The 17,628-nt window shown below is 33.9% G+C and overlaps 1 protein-coding gene across 1 annotated transcript in view; it reads right to left on the bottom strand.

Moving 5' to 3' along the window:
* Nucleotides 1-1,302: 1,302 nt before the first annotated feature.
* fbxo41 (F-box protein 41) overlaps nucleotides 1,303-17,628 on the bottom strand; it is a 62,459-nt gene continuing 46,133 nt past the window's right edge. Inside the window, exons 6-13 of the mRNA XM_073843206.1 lie at nucleotides 15,326-15,561; nucleotides 13,061-13,176; nucleotides 12,364-12,516; nucleotides 11,551-11,646; nucleotides 10,291-10,409; nucleotides 8,071-8,229; nucleotides 7,802-7,917; nucleotides 1,303-5,278 (exon numbers count right to left, since the gene is read on the bottom strand). Coding sequence (XP_073699307.1) covers nucleotides 5,216-5,278; nucleotides 7,802-7,917; nucleotides 8,071-8,229; nucleotides 10,291-10,409; nucleotides 11,551-11,646; nucleotides 12,364-12,516; nucleotides 13,061-13,176; nucleotides 15,326-15,561 — 1,058 coding nt within the window. The 3' untranslated portion in view covers nucleotides 1,303-5,215. The remainder of the gene's footprint in view (nucleotides 5,279-7,801; nucleotides 7,918-8,070; nucleotides 8,230-10,290; nucleotides 10,410-11,550; nucleotides 11,647-12,363; nucleotides 12,517-13,060; nucleotides 13,177-15,325; nucleotides 15,562-17,628) is intronic.

Below are 17,628 nucleotides of genomic sequence, written 5' to 3'. Positions count from 1 at the left end.
AAATACAGCTATCCGTTTCTTTTCTAAGAGGGAATTGCCCGTGAAAACTCTTCTATTTGTATCACACACAAAACTTCCACAGACACTAAACTCTTGCCTGATATGAGTGATAAAACAATGTTTATACGTAAACAGTTATGTATATACTTGGTGTACGTGTAACTAAAACCTAAATCATTTACTAAAGCGATTCGAAAAGACTCACTGAAGGCGCACAGGCCACGTTATTTTGCACTTGCTTACTTACACGGTGCACTACTGACCTCTGGTGGACATGCAGTTTTTATTTAGTGTTCATCAAATGAATTGTAGAAAAAAAATAAAAATCAATGTAACATGAAAATTACTTGCATTTTTACAACTAAAGACGTGTAAACACAAACAATGGACACTAAAAAATGCTTAGCCCTAGGCAAAAATACTTAGTATATTCGGCTAACTCCCACATACTTACATTTTCTAATGTTCATTAGTATGTACTGTCCCTTATTAATTAAATAAATAAATAAATAAATATGGGAACATTCTGTGTTTGCTGGAACTGTGTGAAAAATCCCTCTGCTGAAAGAAAAACAATAGAAACCATCAACTTTTAACCATTAAAAATGGTTTTCTGTAGTGTGTTTTGGGACATATTCCATTAGGATTTAGTGGTCCTAACAAGCCACCAATAAAAGGCAACCAATTACCAGTAGAAACCCACAGGGTCCATTTCAGTTTCCATTACAACCAACACATAACCAGTAAAACTATTATAAATGTTGTGATGGTGCTTTTTTCAGCAGTGCCTTTTTACTTGTTTTTCCCCTGTCTATCTTAGGAGTGACTACAAAGTGTTTAAAACCTGTGACAAATTCATGCCAAAAAATAAAATTAGTTTTCTCTTAATTCCTATACACTCCTAAATAGTTTTTTATTGGCATCCATAAAGAACCTTAAACATCCATAGAACCTTGCAAATACAGAATGTTCTTTATAGTGGAAAAGGGTTCGTTAGATTTTTAAAATGTTCTTCGAAATGGTTCATTTCAGAACTGTTCAGTGGAAGGTTCTCTGGGGAACCAAAAATGGTTCTTCTATGGCATTACTGCAAAAACACCTCTTTGGAGCCTTTATTTTTAAGAGTGTATATGCCTGAAATATGTAAAGGGACGCATTTAATACAAAATGTTTTTCTATGGATTCACCGCAAAAACACCTCTTTGGAGCCTTTATTTTTAAGAGTGTCTGTAATATGTAAGCCAAGGAAAGTATGCAATACAAAGACCTCTTCACACAATGTGAGTATATGTATCAGATTTTTATTATAACTCATAGAATATGCCTGGAACAAAATGGCATGAGATTTTGGAATGTAAACGATTCCATCACACTTTTATATTCAACTTTTCGCAAACTGGGATAACCGGTCGAACAGACAATAAGGAATGTTAATAAACAGGCCACAACAATACAACGAATGAAAAAAAAAAAAAAGGTCTGCAGTTGTTCCCACGAGCAATAAAGCGTTTAATCATAAACATTTTCCAATAAATATTAACTAACTTAAGTTAGGGTGATGAATTGCCTTTTTGTGCAATGGCAGAGAATGTGCAGGGCATTCTTTAGGCTAAATAACGGCAATGCAATCTGTTGGTATAAAAAAAGCAACACGATTCCACTTATGTTGCCAGAAGATGTTTGAGGTAATGCATGAAAGCAGTTCAGACAGGTGGGCATTAAATACAATCATTCAAACGAGAGCCAGAGGTAATGACATTGACAAGTCAAGAAGTATCTTGGCTGAAGAACACGGCACAAAGCTTAACATTGGAAAGGACTAAATAAAAATAAATTAAACGGATAAATGAAAGGCATTTAGATGTAACCGTTGTTACATAATCATTCCAGGGCTGTGGAGTTGAAAATGGCTGTTTCTATCTTACACCATGGAACAAAAAGCTGATAACACTCCACTACTAATAAATCATCTCTTTGTAGATTTGTCTTTTCGACATACTTTTAATAATAGGTCTTTGATTGGATGGTTACAATTACAGCTACACATGAATTCTCACAACATCTGGTACCTAACAATAGCTAACACCACTATAACTGATTGTTTCAAGAAGTTCTGGTTAGTGGTACAAAAACAATGGTTATGCTTATGTTAAAAGTTGTATTTACCTTTCTGAGTGCTTCAGGTCTTTTACTAAAGTGATTGTTTCCTTTTCGTCCTTCTCTTCATAATCCATTCAGATGGACTCAGTTCCAGGTTTGGGTTGTTCACATACTTTTAGTCAATTTTTAGTCAAATAAAATGTAATATTCAAAGTGCTCAGTCCACACATTATTACCCGGCACGTTACTTTCATTACCACGTTACCACTCAAAGCAAATTATGTAAAAAATACAAACATGATCAAATGTTTTAACATGACCAAGCAATTATATTTATATATTAATGTCGCTATTTATTTTTATATTGCAGGTTAATGCTATGCATCAAATAAGACCACTGGGAGGGTTTTCATAAAAAGTCACTAAAACTATCAAATGGACTGATCACGTGATAAATGGAAAGCTGATAGTCTTCCGGTGCAAAGCTTAGGAAAAGAGGAATTGCACATGAATCATACGAAACCAACCATCACAGAGCACTGGAAGCGCTCTGATAAAAAAAAGTGCATTACATATGTCAGATTCTTCAAAAAGGCTTGACGTTAAACAAAATAGAACATCAACGGCTTAATACTAAACATTAGCAGTTACTTTTTTATCATAATAATGATGCAACGGTTGCTCAGTCTAAAAATGAAAGGCAGCAAGCAGTAATCCAGAGCACTCTGATCTAATAACATCTACAGCAGAACAGTTGAAAAGGCAACATGATATATATATATATATATATAATGCTTTAGCACAAACATGCCATCATCATAGACATCTCTTTTTATAGAAATAAATAGTTGAAATAAACTGTACTCTGTTTTTAAATTATTTCCATCTCTATAGGACTCTGATACACATTCAATATAAAGCATCTATCATACACAGCATACTGCAAATTCAATACCTTTGAACTTTGAAAGTCGTCCGGTCAGCACGGCCACCACACGGGAAACCACTTGCGGACGGGTATCCGTTAAACACTTCAGGTCTTTCTGTAGGTTACATGTCAAATATTTACACCGTTTGTAATTCCCTCCTATAGAAACAACATATACATACAGTTTTGTTAAAGTCTTCAGAAGACAAGAGTGCCAGCACACTCGAAAAGTCATTGTGTGGGGTTGTGGGTAAAGTAGGTTGTCCTATCCAACGATTTCTTTCTTGAAGATTCTTTCTTGCGGCTTCCATTTTGGTCCACGTTGCCTTATTTTGAATAGCCATCCTAAAGTAAACTCAGGCAGTTTGTGTGAATACTCCTCTCATGCTAATTCAAGCCCCATAACATGTTTTAAGACAGGAAGCAGAACGTCGCACCATAGAAGTGCTCGCCTTGACTAAAGCACTTAGAGAAGAGCGTTTGGACTGTGTGATTTCAGCTCAGAGACTGGCCAAGGGGAGCAGCAATGCCTGATGGGTAAGTGGTACAGCACTGAGAAAGGTCGAAACCAGTACTTGCATCAGTATTATTGCATCGGCATGTTTTTTTTTTAAAGAAACTTGATGAGAATGGCATATTCTAGTTTCTTTGTATGACTAACCTCCAGCTAAACACATTTAAGTGCTTTAGCACTCTGTTCTAAAGTAAACTTCCTAACAATTGAGTAATATTCCAACAGAAAGCAAAGTCTACTTTAAAATGCTCTGAAATGTATATAAATATCCCTTTTCAATTTGAGAACAAAAACTGACGAAATGAGGCTATAAATCTTATGATAATTAAATCTCAGCTGTGCAAAATAATTTTTAATTTTGTAGTGTGACATGGCCTAATATGGCTATTGTTTTCAACAAAGAACCAAAGGAACCAAAGCCAAAACCGAACTCACACACTTTAGAAGTGAAGTTCTTGTAGATTCTATGAATGTAATCCTAATGTAACAACTGTATGTATTTGTTTTTATCCCTTCTATTCGATTGTGCAGTTTGTACATTCAGAACTCTCCAATCAGCGGCGTCTACCGTTACAACATCTCAACAGAGAAGATGGAAAAGTGATCGATTCAGTTGCACCAGCCCGAGTTCCACATAACAGTAAATGGTGAAAGAGATGCAGACGTTGACATCTGAGGTGAAACGTTAGGCGTACATTAGACTCACAGCACCATGACCTCGTCTCAATCCCTCACTATTCGCCCTTAAATTCCCTTTAGGTAAGTGCACACCTTGCACACCTTTTAGACTAATGGCACATTGGGTATGACCAAAATTCAACCTTGAAGACAAGATGTAGGAGCTATGGATGGCACATTATGGAGAAGGCATTGCAAATCTGTCTGGAACAACAGATCCAATGATGAGAAGTAATCCCTTTGCCAGAGTGACCCTGTTCATGGGAATACGGCTAAAGGACTGGAGGGTCTGACACGGACAGCTTGCGTTTATTGGCTTCTTCATTCGGTTTGAACTTGCGCTTACAGACACAAGATAGCTGCAAGGATTAGTAATTTCTGTGGAGACATGGCTTCACCTAAATATAGGTCTTTGTAAGCCACGTCTGAAGCTGGTGATTATGTTATGTTGATATCTGTCATAGTAATATGGCTGGCCGACGCATCCAGTTCGAAGAGTACGCAATCGCGCTGATCACACAAACACACACTCCCACATGACGAACTTACCCATGTGCATTTTAAATTTGTGCTGTTTGGATTTGACGTTGACTTAATGATTCAGGTCAATCTCGAATATGAGACTGCTCCCTCCTGCAGCTCTGTGCTCTGAAGACAGACGTCAAGTTCTCTGAGATCTTATTAAAAGTTTAGTGCGTTTGGCAAGTAGGAGAAAAATCCTTAGTCTGTAATTGGGTGACTTGGAACGGCATCCATGGCAAGTAATTATGCCTTCTCGTGGAGTTTGTTACGCATTATCTTTACAGACTCCTCTATTTGGTTGCGTCATGTCAAAGCTTACAGATGCGCCCGTCTTGGTGTGGTAGACTGGTGTGCAGAGTTTCAACTGAAGCGGAAGTGTTTGATTCTTCCTTGTTTCTTTGAGTAAAGAATGACTCGATCAGGTTGAAATATTCAGTGAACCTTTATGTGGTTCTGGACTTAACACAGCAGAGTTAGCACAAGCCATCAGCCTTCACATGGAGGATTTTGGAGAAACCAGGTCTTTTTTTGAGTGCCTGAGAGGAGAAAACAGGAAGGATATGAATGAACTGGTGTTATATTTTTGGAAATACAGTTTACACACACCTTGCAGAATTCACAAAATGTTAATTATTTTACCAAAATAAGAGGGATCATACAAAATGCTTGTTGTTTTTTATTTAGTACTGACCTGAATAAGATGTTTTATATAAAAGCCGTTTACATATAGTCTACAAAAGAAAATAATAGTTGAATTTATAAAAATGACCCTGTTCAAAAGTTTACATACACTTGGTTCTGAATACTATGTTGTTACCTAAATGATCCACAGCTGTTTTTTTTTTGTCGAGTCACTTATTTGTCCTGAACAGTTACTGCCCGCTGTTCTTCAGAAAATTCCAAATTCTTTGTTTTTTCAGCATTTTTGTGTATTTGAACCCTTTCCAACGACTGTATGATTTTGAGATCCATCTTTTTTACACTGAGAACAACTGAGGGACTCATATGCAACTATTACAGAAGGTTCAAACACTCACTGATGCTCCAGAAGGAAACACTATGCATTAAGAGCTGTGGGGTGAAAATTTGAAGATCAGGGTAAATGTAACATATTTTGTCTTCTGAGAAACATGTAAGTATCTTCTGTAGCTTCTGAAGGGGAGTACTAAATGAAAAAATATGATATTTAGGCAAAATAAAAAATGTACACATCTTCATTCCATTCAAAGGTTTACATCCCTGCCTCTTAATGCATTGTTTTTCCTTCTGAAGCATCAGTGAGCGTTTGAACCTTCTGTAATAGTTGCGTATGAGTCCCTTAGTTGTCCTTAGTGTGAAATTATGGATCTCAAAATCATACAGTCATTGTTGGAAAGGGTTCAAATACACAAAAAATGTTGAAAAACCAAAGAATTTGTGGGGCCTGAAAGATTTTTCTGAAGAACAGCAGGCAGTTTAACTGTTCAGGACAAACAAGGGAATCATGAAAAAACAGAGCTGTGGATCATTCAGGAAACAACACAATATTGTTGTTTATTGTTGTTTAGAATCAAGTGTGTTTAAACCTTTAATGAAGGTTATTTTTATAAATGAAACTATTATTTTTTTCTTGTGGATTATATGTAAACGTCTTTTATGTGAAATATCTTATTTAGGTCAGTACTAAATAAAAAATAGCATGCACTTTGTATTGGTCAAATAATTAACATTTTGTAGATTCTGCAAGGTGTACTGTATGTAAACTGTTGACTTCAACTGTATATTGTATGTACAGTTATATGTTGGGTGCATGAAATAAAATTTAAATAAAATAGAAATATTAAATTCTAAACCTAAACATATTTCTTCTTGTTACCTGGGAAGGCTACATTTTCGTTTGAGTTTTTTTTTTAACGTTAATTACTATAAAACTGAAATATAAATTTTTAAATATTTTTGAAAATGTATAAAATTGACAAAAGCGCATAGCAAAATTACTCAAACAAAGTATAAAAAACATGGAAAACATAAAATAAAGGTTGATTTATAATTATGTTATATTAGAGAGACCAACATACTGTAGTATGTCTTCAAATTTAAATTCAAATTACAACTTCTGTTGCTACATCACATGGAATTCTGGAATTCATTAATTTACTGTTTCAACTATAGCTGGCGACAGAGAGACCAACATTCCACAGTGTATCTTAAAATTCAAATTCTGTTGCTGATGCTGATTCTGATGTAGAATCTGAATTGGAATTTAAGACATAAAATTTCTAATTACGAAAATGCCTGGGAAATTCGGTTGACTTTGACTTTTTGTTATTTATTTGTAAGTATCTCCAGTTACAAAAGTGAAAAATACCAGGCACTGAGGCATTAAAGTTACATAATTTCAGATTTTAAAACATGTTTGCATAATCATAATCTGCAATTGTATTTCGATGAGTTCAACTGATCCTGTGATGTGATTAAAAGGTATTTTGCTTTTTACAAAATGAAAGAACTTTCATCTGCTGAACCACACAGAGGAGCTAAATCACTAGGATGATATAGATCTGGACATTTGAGGACACAATGAATTTGTACTGCCCACGGTTTAGTAGCAAAAATACAAAATATTTTTGAGCCTCTCATGAAAATGATATATGATGAGCAATGCGCTCTGTCATCCACAGCAGCCCATTTCAGCACAGCTTGTGTAAGACATCCTGCAAGTAAGTTTAGCTTGAGTTTTCACGTGGGTGGGTGTAACCCCACTTCCACTTCCTCTCCCAGCTTATCTAGAGTCAGAACAGAGAAGAGGCAGCTTCCTGCGTCCTCAAAGAAAGCAAATGGATAGATGAATCACTTGCATTTGACTCATGGCTCCTCAACACGGCAGCTGTGAGAGGTTCTTCTGCTTTCACTTACTCATCTTTAACGCCTTCTCAGACACAGGAAACCCCATGGCCTAAGACTTAAATTACTACAGAACAGCTTTTGCTGGTAATTTTAGTCTGGCGGTGGATAAACGGATATGGACGGGTCAAATTCTTTGATGTCTCAAAAACCTCTCTATGGCAATGATTCCATACCTGCAGCTTGTTCACCATTTCATCAAAGAGCTTTCTGGCCTCAGGACTGTTAGGGTCTTCAAAGTAATCTTCTATACCGATCTGGACTACTATAGACTTCAGGTTACGACACACACCTGTGAAAAGAGAGGAGCTGGGAATGAGTAAGAGAGTGAGGGCCGAGGGTCATTTTACAGGAAGTGTGGGTGGATTTTATGTCAATCATAGATCTAAATCTAAAGATATCACCAAATCCAATGTTTAATCTGAATCAGTGGGTGTGGACTTACTGTTGAAGTGAAGCAGGGCTTTAGGAGTAACAGGAGTGGAGGTGAGCACCAGCATCTCCAGACCCTTCAGTCCTTCTCGGCACATCTCAGCAGCCACTTCCTGATTGATCTCACTGACGTGATCCAGCTCTAGCACCTGGAGCCTCATGCAGTTCCTCGCTGAAGATATATTCACACACAATTACAGTTTTTGTGGAGAAGGCAACAAAAAAGTCTATTGGCACACCGATAGATGGCTGCATTAGTCATGCATTAGTCAAAAAAACAACAACCTGGCTCCAAAAAGCTACAAAGCACTATGAAAACATTGTGGAAGTAGTTCCTACTGAATGTGCACTATATTTAGGTGAGCACAGGAAAATAACAACTAATACACAGAACAGCTGTAGTCCTATAAAGACACTGAGGACAGTAATTGAAAATGAAGTGGAACAAAATAGCTGAAAGGATTGAGAAAAACATGTTAAAAATTTCAAAAAACAATTCTGTTTATCTTTCTGATTAGGTTTACTTAAGTGTTCTATGTATGACTCAGATGATTTGTACACAGCTAACTTTAGTCTTGTGATTCAGAAAGGTCAAAACCATTATATCTAAATGAGGATGGTACAGGAAAGTCGGTTAAATAACAAGCAGAGTAGAAAATTGCTCTTCTTCCTTTAGGAAAATGTATTTATAGTTAAACTGTATACACCATAAACAGCTTTACTCACAGCAGCATGTTAAAAGTGTTATTTCCGGTGTGTCTTTGTTACAGTTTGCAATGGGAATAACAAGTTGCCTTGCAATGCTTATCTGTGAACAGCTACATGTTTAGTGTAATAATTAGATACATCATTTTTAAGGGATGCTTGTCATAAATCAGAGCAGAAAGGGTGTCAATATCCAAAGCGTAAGAACTGTTTTTGATAGAAAAATAAAGTAAAAACTGATATTGGAATAAATATTGATACAATATAAAAGAACAGCTATTTGAAAATGTAATTTCTTTACACACACGTTCAAAAGTTTGGGATCAGTAAGATTTTTATTGTTTTTTAACAATAATTCTCTTATGCTCATCAAGGCCAAAAATACAGAAAAAACAGTAATATTGTGAAATATTATTGCAATTTCTAAAATTGGTATCCTATTTTAATATACTTTAAAATATAATTTATTTCTGTGACGCAGCACTGAATTTTCATTAGCCATTACTCTAGTCTTCAGTGTCGCATGATCCAACAGAAATCATACTAATATTATTAGAGTTGAAACTGTAATAGAACCTGTAATATTTGATTTGATTTTACTTGATTCTTTGATGAATAAAAAGTTGAAAAGAACAGCGTTTATTCAAAATAGAAATATTTTCCAATATAAGTCCTTACTGTCACTTTTTATCCATTTAACACATCCTTGCTGAATTAAAAAGTATTAACAGTTTTGAATAGTAGTATAAATTGCAACACAAAATTTATATTTTGAATAAACATTCTTTTTAACTTTTTATTTATCAAAGGATTCTGAAAAGGTATCACAAATCCTAAAAAAATGAAGCCAACATTGGCTTACCAACATCTCCAACACTGATTATAAATCAGCATTTTAGAATGATTTCTGAAGGATCATGTGGCACTGGATACTGGAGTAATGATGCTGAAAATTCAGCTTTGCTTCACAGGAATAAGTTATATTTTAAAATATATTAAAATAACTGATATTTTAAATTCCAATATTTCACAAAATTATATTTTTTCTAGATTTTGGATCAAATAGATACAGGCTTGATGAGCATAAGAAACATCTTTTAAAAACATTAAAAATCATACTGACCCCAAACTTTTGAACGGCAGTGTTTTTCATGACAAAGTTGAATTTTCAGCAAACATTACTCCAGTCTTCAGTGTTACATAATCCTTCAGAAATCATTCTAATATGCTGATTTGCTGCTCAAGAAACACATTTCTTAACATTATCATTGTTGAAAACAGTTGTGCTGCTAAACAGTTAAATGTGGAAAATATGATACATTTCTTTTTTCAGGATTTGATTAATAAAAGAAAAGCAGACGTTCAAAAGAACAGAATTTATTTGAAATATACATTTCTGAGATGTGAACAGTGTGAAAGTATTTACTGTCACTTCTGAATCTTACTAATTTATATACATACAACCATATCTAGAAATATTTAATCCTGTCATTGTTAGGTCTGTTTTCTCCATGTTGAAAGCACTCACCCAAAGAAGCCAATCCCTGTATGCCACAGCCAGCTCCACCCACACCCAGCGCTCGCAGGTGAGGCCAGCATCTGCCAATGGTCTGCAGGCACCTGTTACTGAAGCGTGCTGGCTGCTGACTGCAGAAAGACAATTTACATTTTCAATTATTTACATTAATCTTTATATATATATATATTTTTTTTTTCTTTCTATCAAAGACAAATGTTCAAAACAGAAAGATGATGTTGCATTTAACTGATACACAGTTGAGGTCAAAAGTTTACATACAACTTGCAGAACTGCCAAATGTCAATTTTACTCAAATAATTATTTTTTAATGATAGGTGTCCATGAGTTCCTTGTTTGTCCTAAACAGTTAAACTGCCTGCCGTTCTTCAGAAAAATCATTCATGTCCCACAGATTCTTTGGTTTTTCAGCATTTTAGTGTATTTTAATCTTTTTCAACTATGACGATTTTGAGATCCATCTTTTCACAGTGAGGACAACTGAGGGACTCATATGTAACTATTACAGAAGGTTCAAATCCTTCAGAAGGAAACACAATGTACTAAGAACCAGGGGTGTAAACCTTTGAGCAGAATGAAGATGTGTACATTTTTCTTATTTTGACTAAATATATATATATATATATTTTTCATTTAGTACTGCCCTTCAGAAGCTACAGAACATACATGTTTCCCAGAAGACAAAATAAGTTAAATTTACCCTGATGTAATAGTTGCATATGACTCCCTCAGTTGTCCTTAATGTGACAAGATGGATTTAAAAATCCTACAGTCATAAAACCAAAGAATTTGTGGGACCTGAAGGATTTTTCTAAAGAAGCAGTTTAACTGTTCAGGAATAACACGGGAGTCATGAACAACTATCTCTTACAAACAAACAAACAAACAAACAAACAAAAAAACACACAGGAAAAGAAAACAGGATCATTGAGGTAACAACACAGTATTAAGAATCAAGTGTATATAAACTTTTAAACAGGGTTATTTTTTATAAATTTTCTCTTGTGGACTATATGTAAACATCTTTTACGTGAAATATCTTATTCAGGTCAGTACTAAATAAAAAAATAGCATGCATTTTATATGATCCCTCTTATTTAGTTAAAATAATTAACATTTTGCAGATTCTGCAAGGTGCATGTAAACTTTTGATCTCAGCTGTAATATTTAAGCTTTCAAGCCATCGATAATCACCACATTCACAGAATGTACAACTGCCTTTTGAAGCCAATAAGTGTTTTTCAATCTTACCATGGATGCAAAGGCGCCACCTGTAGTGAGATAATGTCTCTACAACCAGCTCCCAATGCCCAGATAACCTCCTGTCCAACAGGATCTGTCGCACTCCTAAGACATAATCAAAATCAACTTAGCAAACATAAAAAAAAAATAAAGCTTTCTTGCTAATATATGTATGAATATTATTATATGTATGGCAATTGCAAAAATGATGCAGGAAGGCCAAAAGAATGTTTGCATCCTTAAAGTATACATCATCCAAATTATTACATGACTGCTTAATAATAATTAATTAAATATACATGAAAATTTAATTTGAGTTGATATTATATTCATTACAGCAATTTAGCAAATTGGTTTCCCGGCACAATGGTCATTAATACAGCACTGGAATATAGTCCCCCCCACACACACCTCAAAGAAGTTGCTTGATGAAATGCAAAAGCACTGCAATGCAAAATCTAATTATTATTTTTTCTATCAGCACATCCCTATAGGGGCTTTTCGTTAAAAAAAAAAGAAAAAAAGTCGACATCTTATTAGAGAAAACTCTTAGAAGAAAAATAAAGCATACATCATCCAATTCATTACATGATTGCTTACTGACTAAATAATTAAATAGATATGAAAAATTAATTCAAGTTATTACTTTCATTAAAGACGTACTAAATTGGTTTCCTGGGGACAGTGCTCATTAATACAGTTTAGAAGTCATTACACAAAATATCTGCCTGTAAAATTCAGAGTCAAGTATACCACAAAGGTGTGTAATAAAAGGATACATGGACAAAAAAAAGACTAAATAGTGCTCCCTTGTGGACCAACCTGTATGTGACAGCCTGTAGTGCCCTGCAATAACAGCTCGCCAACCACAGAGAGCGATCAGTCAATAGATTCGGACAATGAGACACCTTCAGGATGAGCAGATTACTGCCAGTGGCTTTCAACAAAGCCTCCAGACCCTCCTCAAGACAGCCGCTAAACACAAAAGAAAGAGAATCTATTAACATCTAACTAACATGTCATTTAATACAAAATATGTTGGGACAGCCATTTTTTTTAACAATAATTAGTCTTACCTTTATAAACAAACAAATTTAATGTCTCTGACAGGATATTTTAACATTAAAAAATTATGCACTTCCAGCTTTAAATCCACCAAATACACAATTCTCTCTGTTTGTCATGCAGGAAAAACCCCTGACGAATTGTTTCATGAGGTTTTTGACTGGCACTCTGGTTGAGGTGATTTAGCAGAGCAATTAACAGGCTGCTCTTTCTGTTCCCTGCTCACGCTGGATCTCTGAACAAGCACTTCACAAGTGTCAGACTGTGTGAGCGAGTGAGTGTGTGTCTGTTTGGTGTGAAAGAGTGATGAGAGGATCAGGGAAGAGTGCAGGAGGTAATAAAACAGCGAGGAGAAGAGAAGGAGGTGCGTGGAGCTGTGGGAAGGCAGTAGCCACACAAACAGCAGGGTCAGTATGGTACAGTAAACAGCAGGCGCAGTGGGAGACCGTGTTACCGTGTGCTCTTCAGATACTCCTCCTTTGTCTCTTTTTTGCCCCTCTGCCGGGGTTTGAGGTTCTGGAGGATGAGGGAATGCGTCTGTGTGCACCACTGAGACAGAGTGCACAGGAACTAAACAAACAGAGTGAGAGACAGAGTTAGAGAGCCTTGGCCTTTTTCAGGACTATTAGCAGTTACAAGATACGTGGGCGGCAGATAATTTATGCTAGGCCGTTTCACATCTCATTCAGATCTGTTAAATGTCTCTTGGGTCATTCCTACAGCGGAGTACATTTACATGTCCCTATCGTACATATACCTCACATATATTTAATATTCAACTGACCTAATTTTTAAAGATGGAAATCAAAATTTAAAATGATTGAAATGCTGTTGTTATGATTATTATACTTTTTTATAAAATATTGCACTGTTGAATAATGATTCATTTCACTATCTCACTGTTTTTGTATGTACTACCTTAACATGACAATTTATTAATTATTATTATACCTTATATATACTTAGGTTATTTTAGATTTCTTATGTGTTGTTTATTAGCTTTTTCTAATACGTTGTAATACTTAAACTATATACACTGCCATTAGGGATCAATAAAAGTTTTAATGTTTTTTAAAGAAATCTCTTATGCTCATCAAAATTCCATTTATTTGATTAAAAATACAGAAAAAAAGTTATATTATGGAATAATATTGCAATTTAAAATAACAGTTTTCTATTTTAACATACTTTAATTTCACATTTCTGTGATGAAAAGCTGAATTTTTATCAGCTATTACTCCAGTCTTTAGTAATATGCTCATTTATTATCAATGTTGGAAACAGTTTTGCTGTTTAATATTTTATTGGAACCTGGGATACCTTTTTCAGGATTCTTTAATAAATACAATGTCAAAAAGAACAGCGTTTATTCAAAATAGAAATATTTGCTAACACTATAAATCTTTACCTTTAAACTTATAAATCACTTTTCATCAGTTTAACAGATAGTTTCTGAAAAAAAGTATTGATTTGAAGAAAGAAAGAAATACAAAAAAATGTACTGACCCCAAACTTTACACATTAGTGTATATTGTTACAAAAGATTTCTATTTTAAATTAAAGCTGTTCTTTTTAATGTTTTATTCATCAAAGAATGCTGAAAAACGTATCACAGGTTCCAAAAGGTTTCCAACATTGATAATAAATTAGCAATTAAAATGATTTCTGAAGGATCATGTGACACTGAAGACTGGAGTAATGATGCTGAAAATTCAGCTTTGCGTCACAGGAATACATTCTATTTCAAAGCATATTAAAACAGAAAACCACTATTTTAAATTGCAATAATATTTCACAAGATTAATTTTTTGTTTTTGTATTTTTCAATTAAATAAATGCAGCCTTGATGAGCAGAAAAGCCTTCTTTAAAAAACATTAAAAATCTTACTGATCCCAAACTTTTAAACAGGAGTGTTAAAATCATATTTTAACATTTTAATTTTTAGCAACATATTTTAAACTAAATATGTTTTCCTTGTGTCTCTAACATCACTTTCTATCCTATTTTCTACTTTTACGGTTAAAAAAAGGACGAAAAAGAAAAAATTGCTAGGAAGTGTAAGAATATCATTGCATACTATTTAAAATAAAATAATTAAAAACTAATATATATATATATATATATATATATATATATATATATATATATATATATTTTTTTTTTTTTTTTAATATCACAATTAACTGAAACCAAAGCATAATTTTTATTATTATTATTTAGATGATAAGTAGCTCAAAAGGTACAGCACCGTTTTAATTTTGAGTTATTTCTAGTTTAGTAAAGGCTTAATCCAAAGGCAGTTCTGCATAGATACATTTATTTTTAACAGTAATGTTTAAAATGTGCAAGACTGACCTACCATGAGATCTGTCTCTGATTTACTAATAAGAAAATACATTGAAAATGAAAACCCAGGCTGATTTGATTTCATCATTCAAGTAAAAAAAACAACAACAAATTGAATAGTTCATGCATTTATTAGCAGTTACTCATTTAAAAATGCATTCTGAATCAAACTCAGTTATAATGCTGTTATTTATAATGGTTGATTTGAGGCTCAAGGCTTAAATATATTTACTGATGAATTTTCTGAAATAATCCTGGAGAAAATAAATGAGAAATATATTCTGAAACCCTGCTGAAAAAGTAGGCGGTCGGTTCTGAAATTGAACAGGACTATTACTGTAGGAGGAGTGTTTGTGTGAATGGTGTTAACACCTTTGAAGAGATGCGAGCGTTCTCTAGCAGCACTCTGGTCCACACCGCCGGGTGACGAGCCACAAATTTCCAATCCCGGCACACCTCGGCCGCCCGCAGAAGTGTCTTCGTATCCAGGTAGGTAAATATACAGAAGAGAGCGGCACGTATCTTCAGCACCTCAGGACTGATCACCTCGTTGATTTTAGACGGGCTCTTCTCATGGCGACAAGGCTTGTATCCACCTTCAGAACGACCTGTCAACATGAAGAATAAGAGATAAAGGAAGACGTGCTTGACAGCTGTGGTCACAGTTCTCCTGCATGTAAAAGGAAAAACCTTTAGAACATTGAACTACTGTACACAATTAACTGTACTGGCTGTATTTCTATACGTGTCCATATGGTGGCGCCTCAGTCAAGTAAAACGAAAAGCTATCAATCTTTGTTTGCTTTTCTGGCTGCCTCCTACAGATTCTGAACATCCTCCAAATCATGCAATCAGCAGGCCATTTCTATCTCACAGCTCCAGTTTGACAGACTCTAGGTCTCTTGAGTCATACACGATTTGCTGAAGATCTAATGAGATTGGGACTGAAGAAACAGGTGTTGGCAGTGTTCTCAATTTATAAGATGTAATATTTTTAAGCAAAATCTGCCAAAAGCTATGACTCAAACAGGCTCTTTAAAAAGTGAGAAGTAACAGTGATGGCAGGATGGATTGTGTATGGCTAAGGTAAAGCTATGGTAAGAAAAGCTTGGCCTTCATCTGGAAATGTGTGTTACATTTTAAATGTCAGCTGGATAAACTAGCCATGACTGCTGGTCTAGGATCAGTTTCTCCTAAAATCAAACAGTAAATAACAGTGGGATGGTAAAAGCTGACTCTGGATCAGTAGATGCAGACAATATCATCCCACATTGTTTGACCATTGAGAAAATAGTCTTGTTTTCTGAAATTATTACAAAAATAAATAAATAAATGTTTAATTAGCATACTTAAAATCAATTAAAATCAAACAAAACCACCAGAATATTAATTAATTTTCATTAAACAAAAATACACAGTTTAACTTTTGGAATAAAAAGTGTTAAATGATATTAGTATTACAAAATTAGTTTTTTCATGTGTACAAATATTTTATTAAATAATCCATCAAATAATTAAAAAAAGAAATGATAAAATCAAGAAATACATTTATATCTAGTACATAAACAATAAACAAGTTTATGAATGTATGAAAATGACAATTTTAGATGTTTAAATACAAATGAAAGAATAATAAAATGTCATGATAATAATTATTTAAATAACGCTCACTAATAATTATTTTATTAATTTATGAAATAATTATTATTTATTTACTTAACATGAAGTGTATTTTGTGAAAAAGAGATTAAAGTTCATTTAAATATATAAAAAATACTAAAAATAAAAATGTATATAAAACAATAAAAATAAAAAATTATAAAAAATACGTAAAAAATACTATAAAAACATTTATTTTTTTAAGTTGCATTTCTAACTCTTAGAATTAAGTCTGCATTAGGGCTGTGTGATATTAAATAAAAATACGATACGTGATACAGCAATAAATAATGCAATATTCAACATGTGATACGATAATGCTTAAAGTGCCACATGCTCAGATTAAACAGTTTTACGCAGCTGTTACTGTTGTATGAACTTCCATAAATATCTTGTGTCATATATATATATATATATATGATTATTTATATGTATGCATGTATGTATGTATCAATAGCTCCTGTAAAACCACAACAAATTCCTTGTGTTTGCACACACTTGGCGAATTAATCTCATTCTGATTTTGATATAACTACCATACGTTTTACTTTTTGTGAGAAGAAAGCACCCCTACAACATCTTCTGAAAGTGAGCAGTACTGTTTTACTCTAGCATAACATAAAAATGTAATTTTAACATAAGTGTAATCATTTTAACATTAGTTTAGGAACTGAATAATAAATAGGAAAAACAAAACACTGCTTAGTCTTTACTCTGATTCTTATTTAAGCATCAAACTGTTATTTAGGCAAAGGCAGTGAGTGATTTTGTCTTCGTCTTTTGTTCATGGCCCCAAATATTGCAAGCTGTAGTGATGTGCATATTGCGGTATGTACATTTGCGATATTTCGATCATTTCGAAAATAGTCTGCACTGAATTGTCCGCACAATTCACAAAATACGTACCTTGATCTCTTCAATGGATTTTATGGCAACTTCCAGGTAGGAAATTTACCAAATATTTTCATGGAACATAATCTTTACTTAACATCCTAATAATTTGGGGCATAAAACAA

Source organism: Garra rufa, chromosome 6 (genome assembly GCF_049309525.1).
Source record: "Garra rufa chromosome 6, GarRuf1.0, whole genome shotgun sequence".
NCBI classification, from domain to species: Eukaryota; Metazoa; Chordata; class Actinopteri; order Cypriniformes; family Cyprinidae; genus Garra; species Garra rufa.
This window is presented reverse-complemented; position numbering and strand designations above follow the sequence as displayed.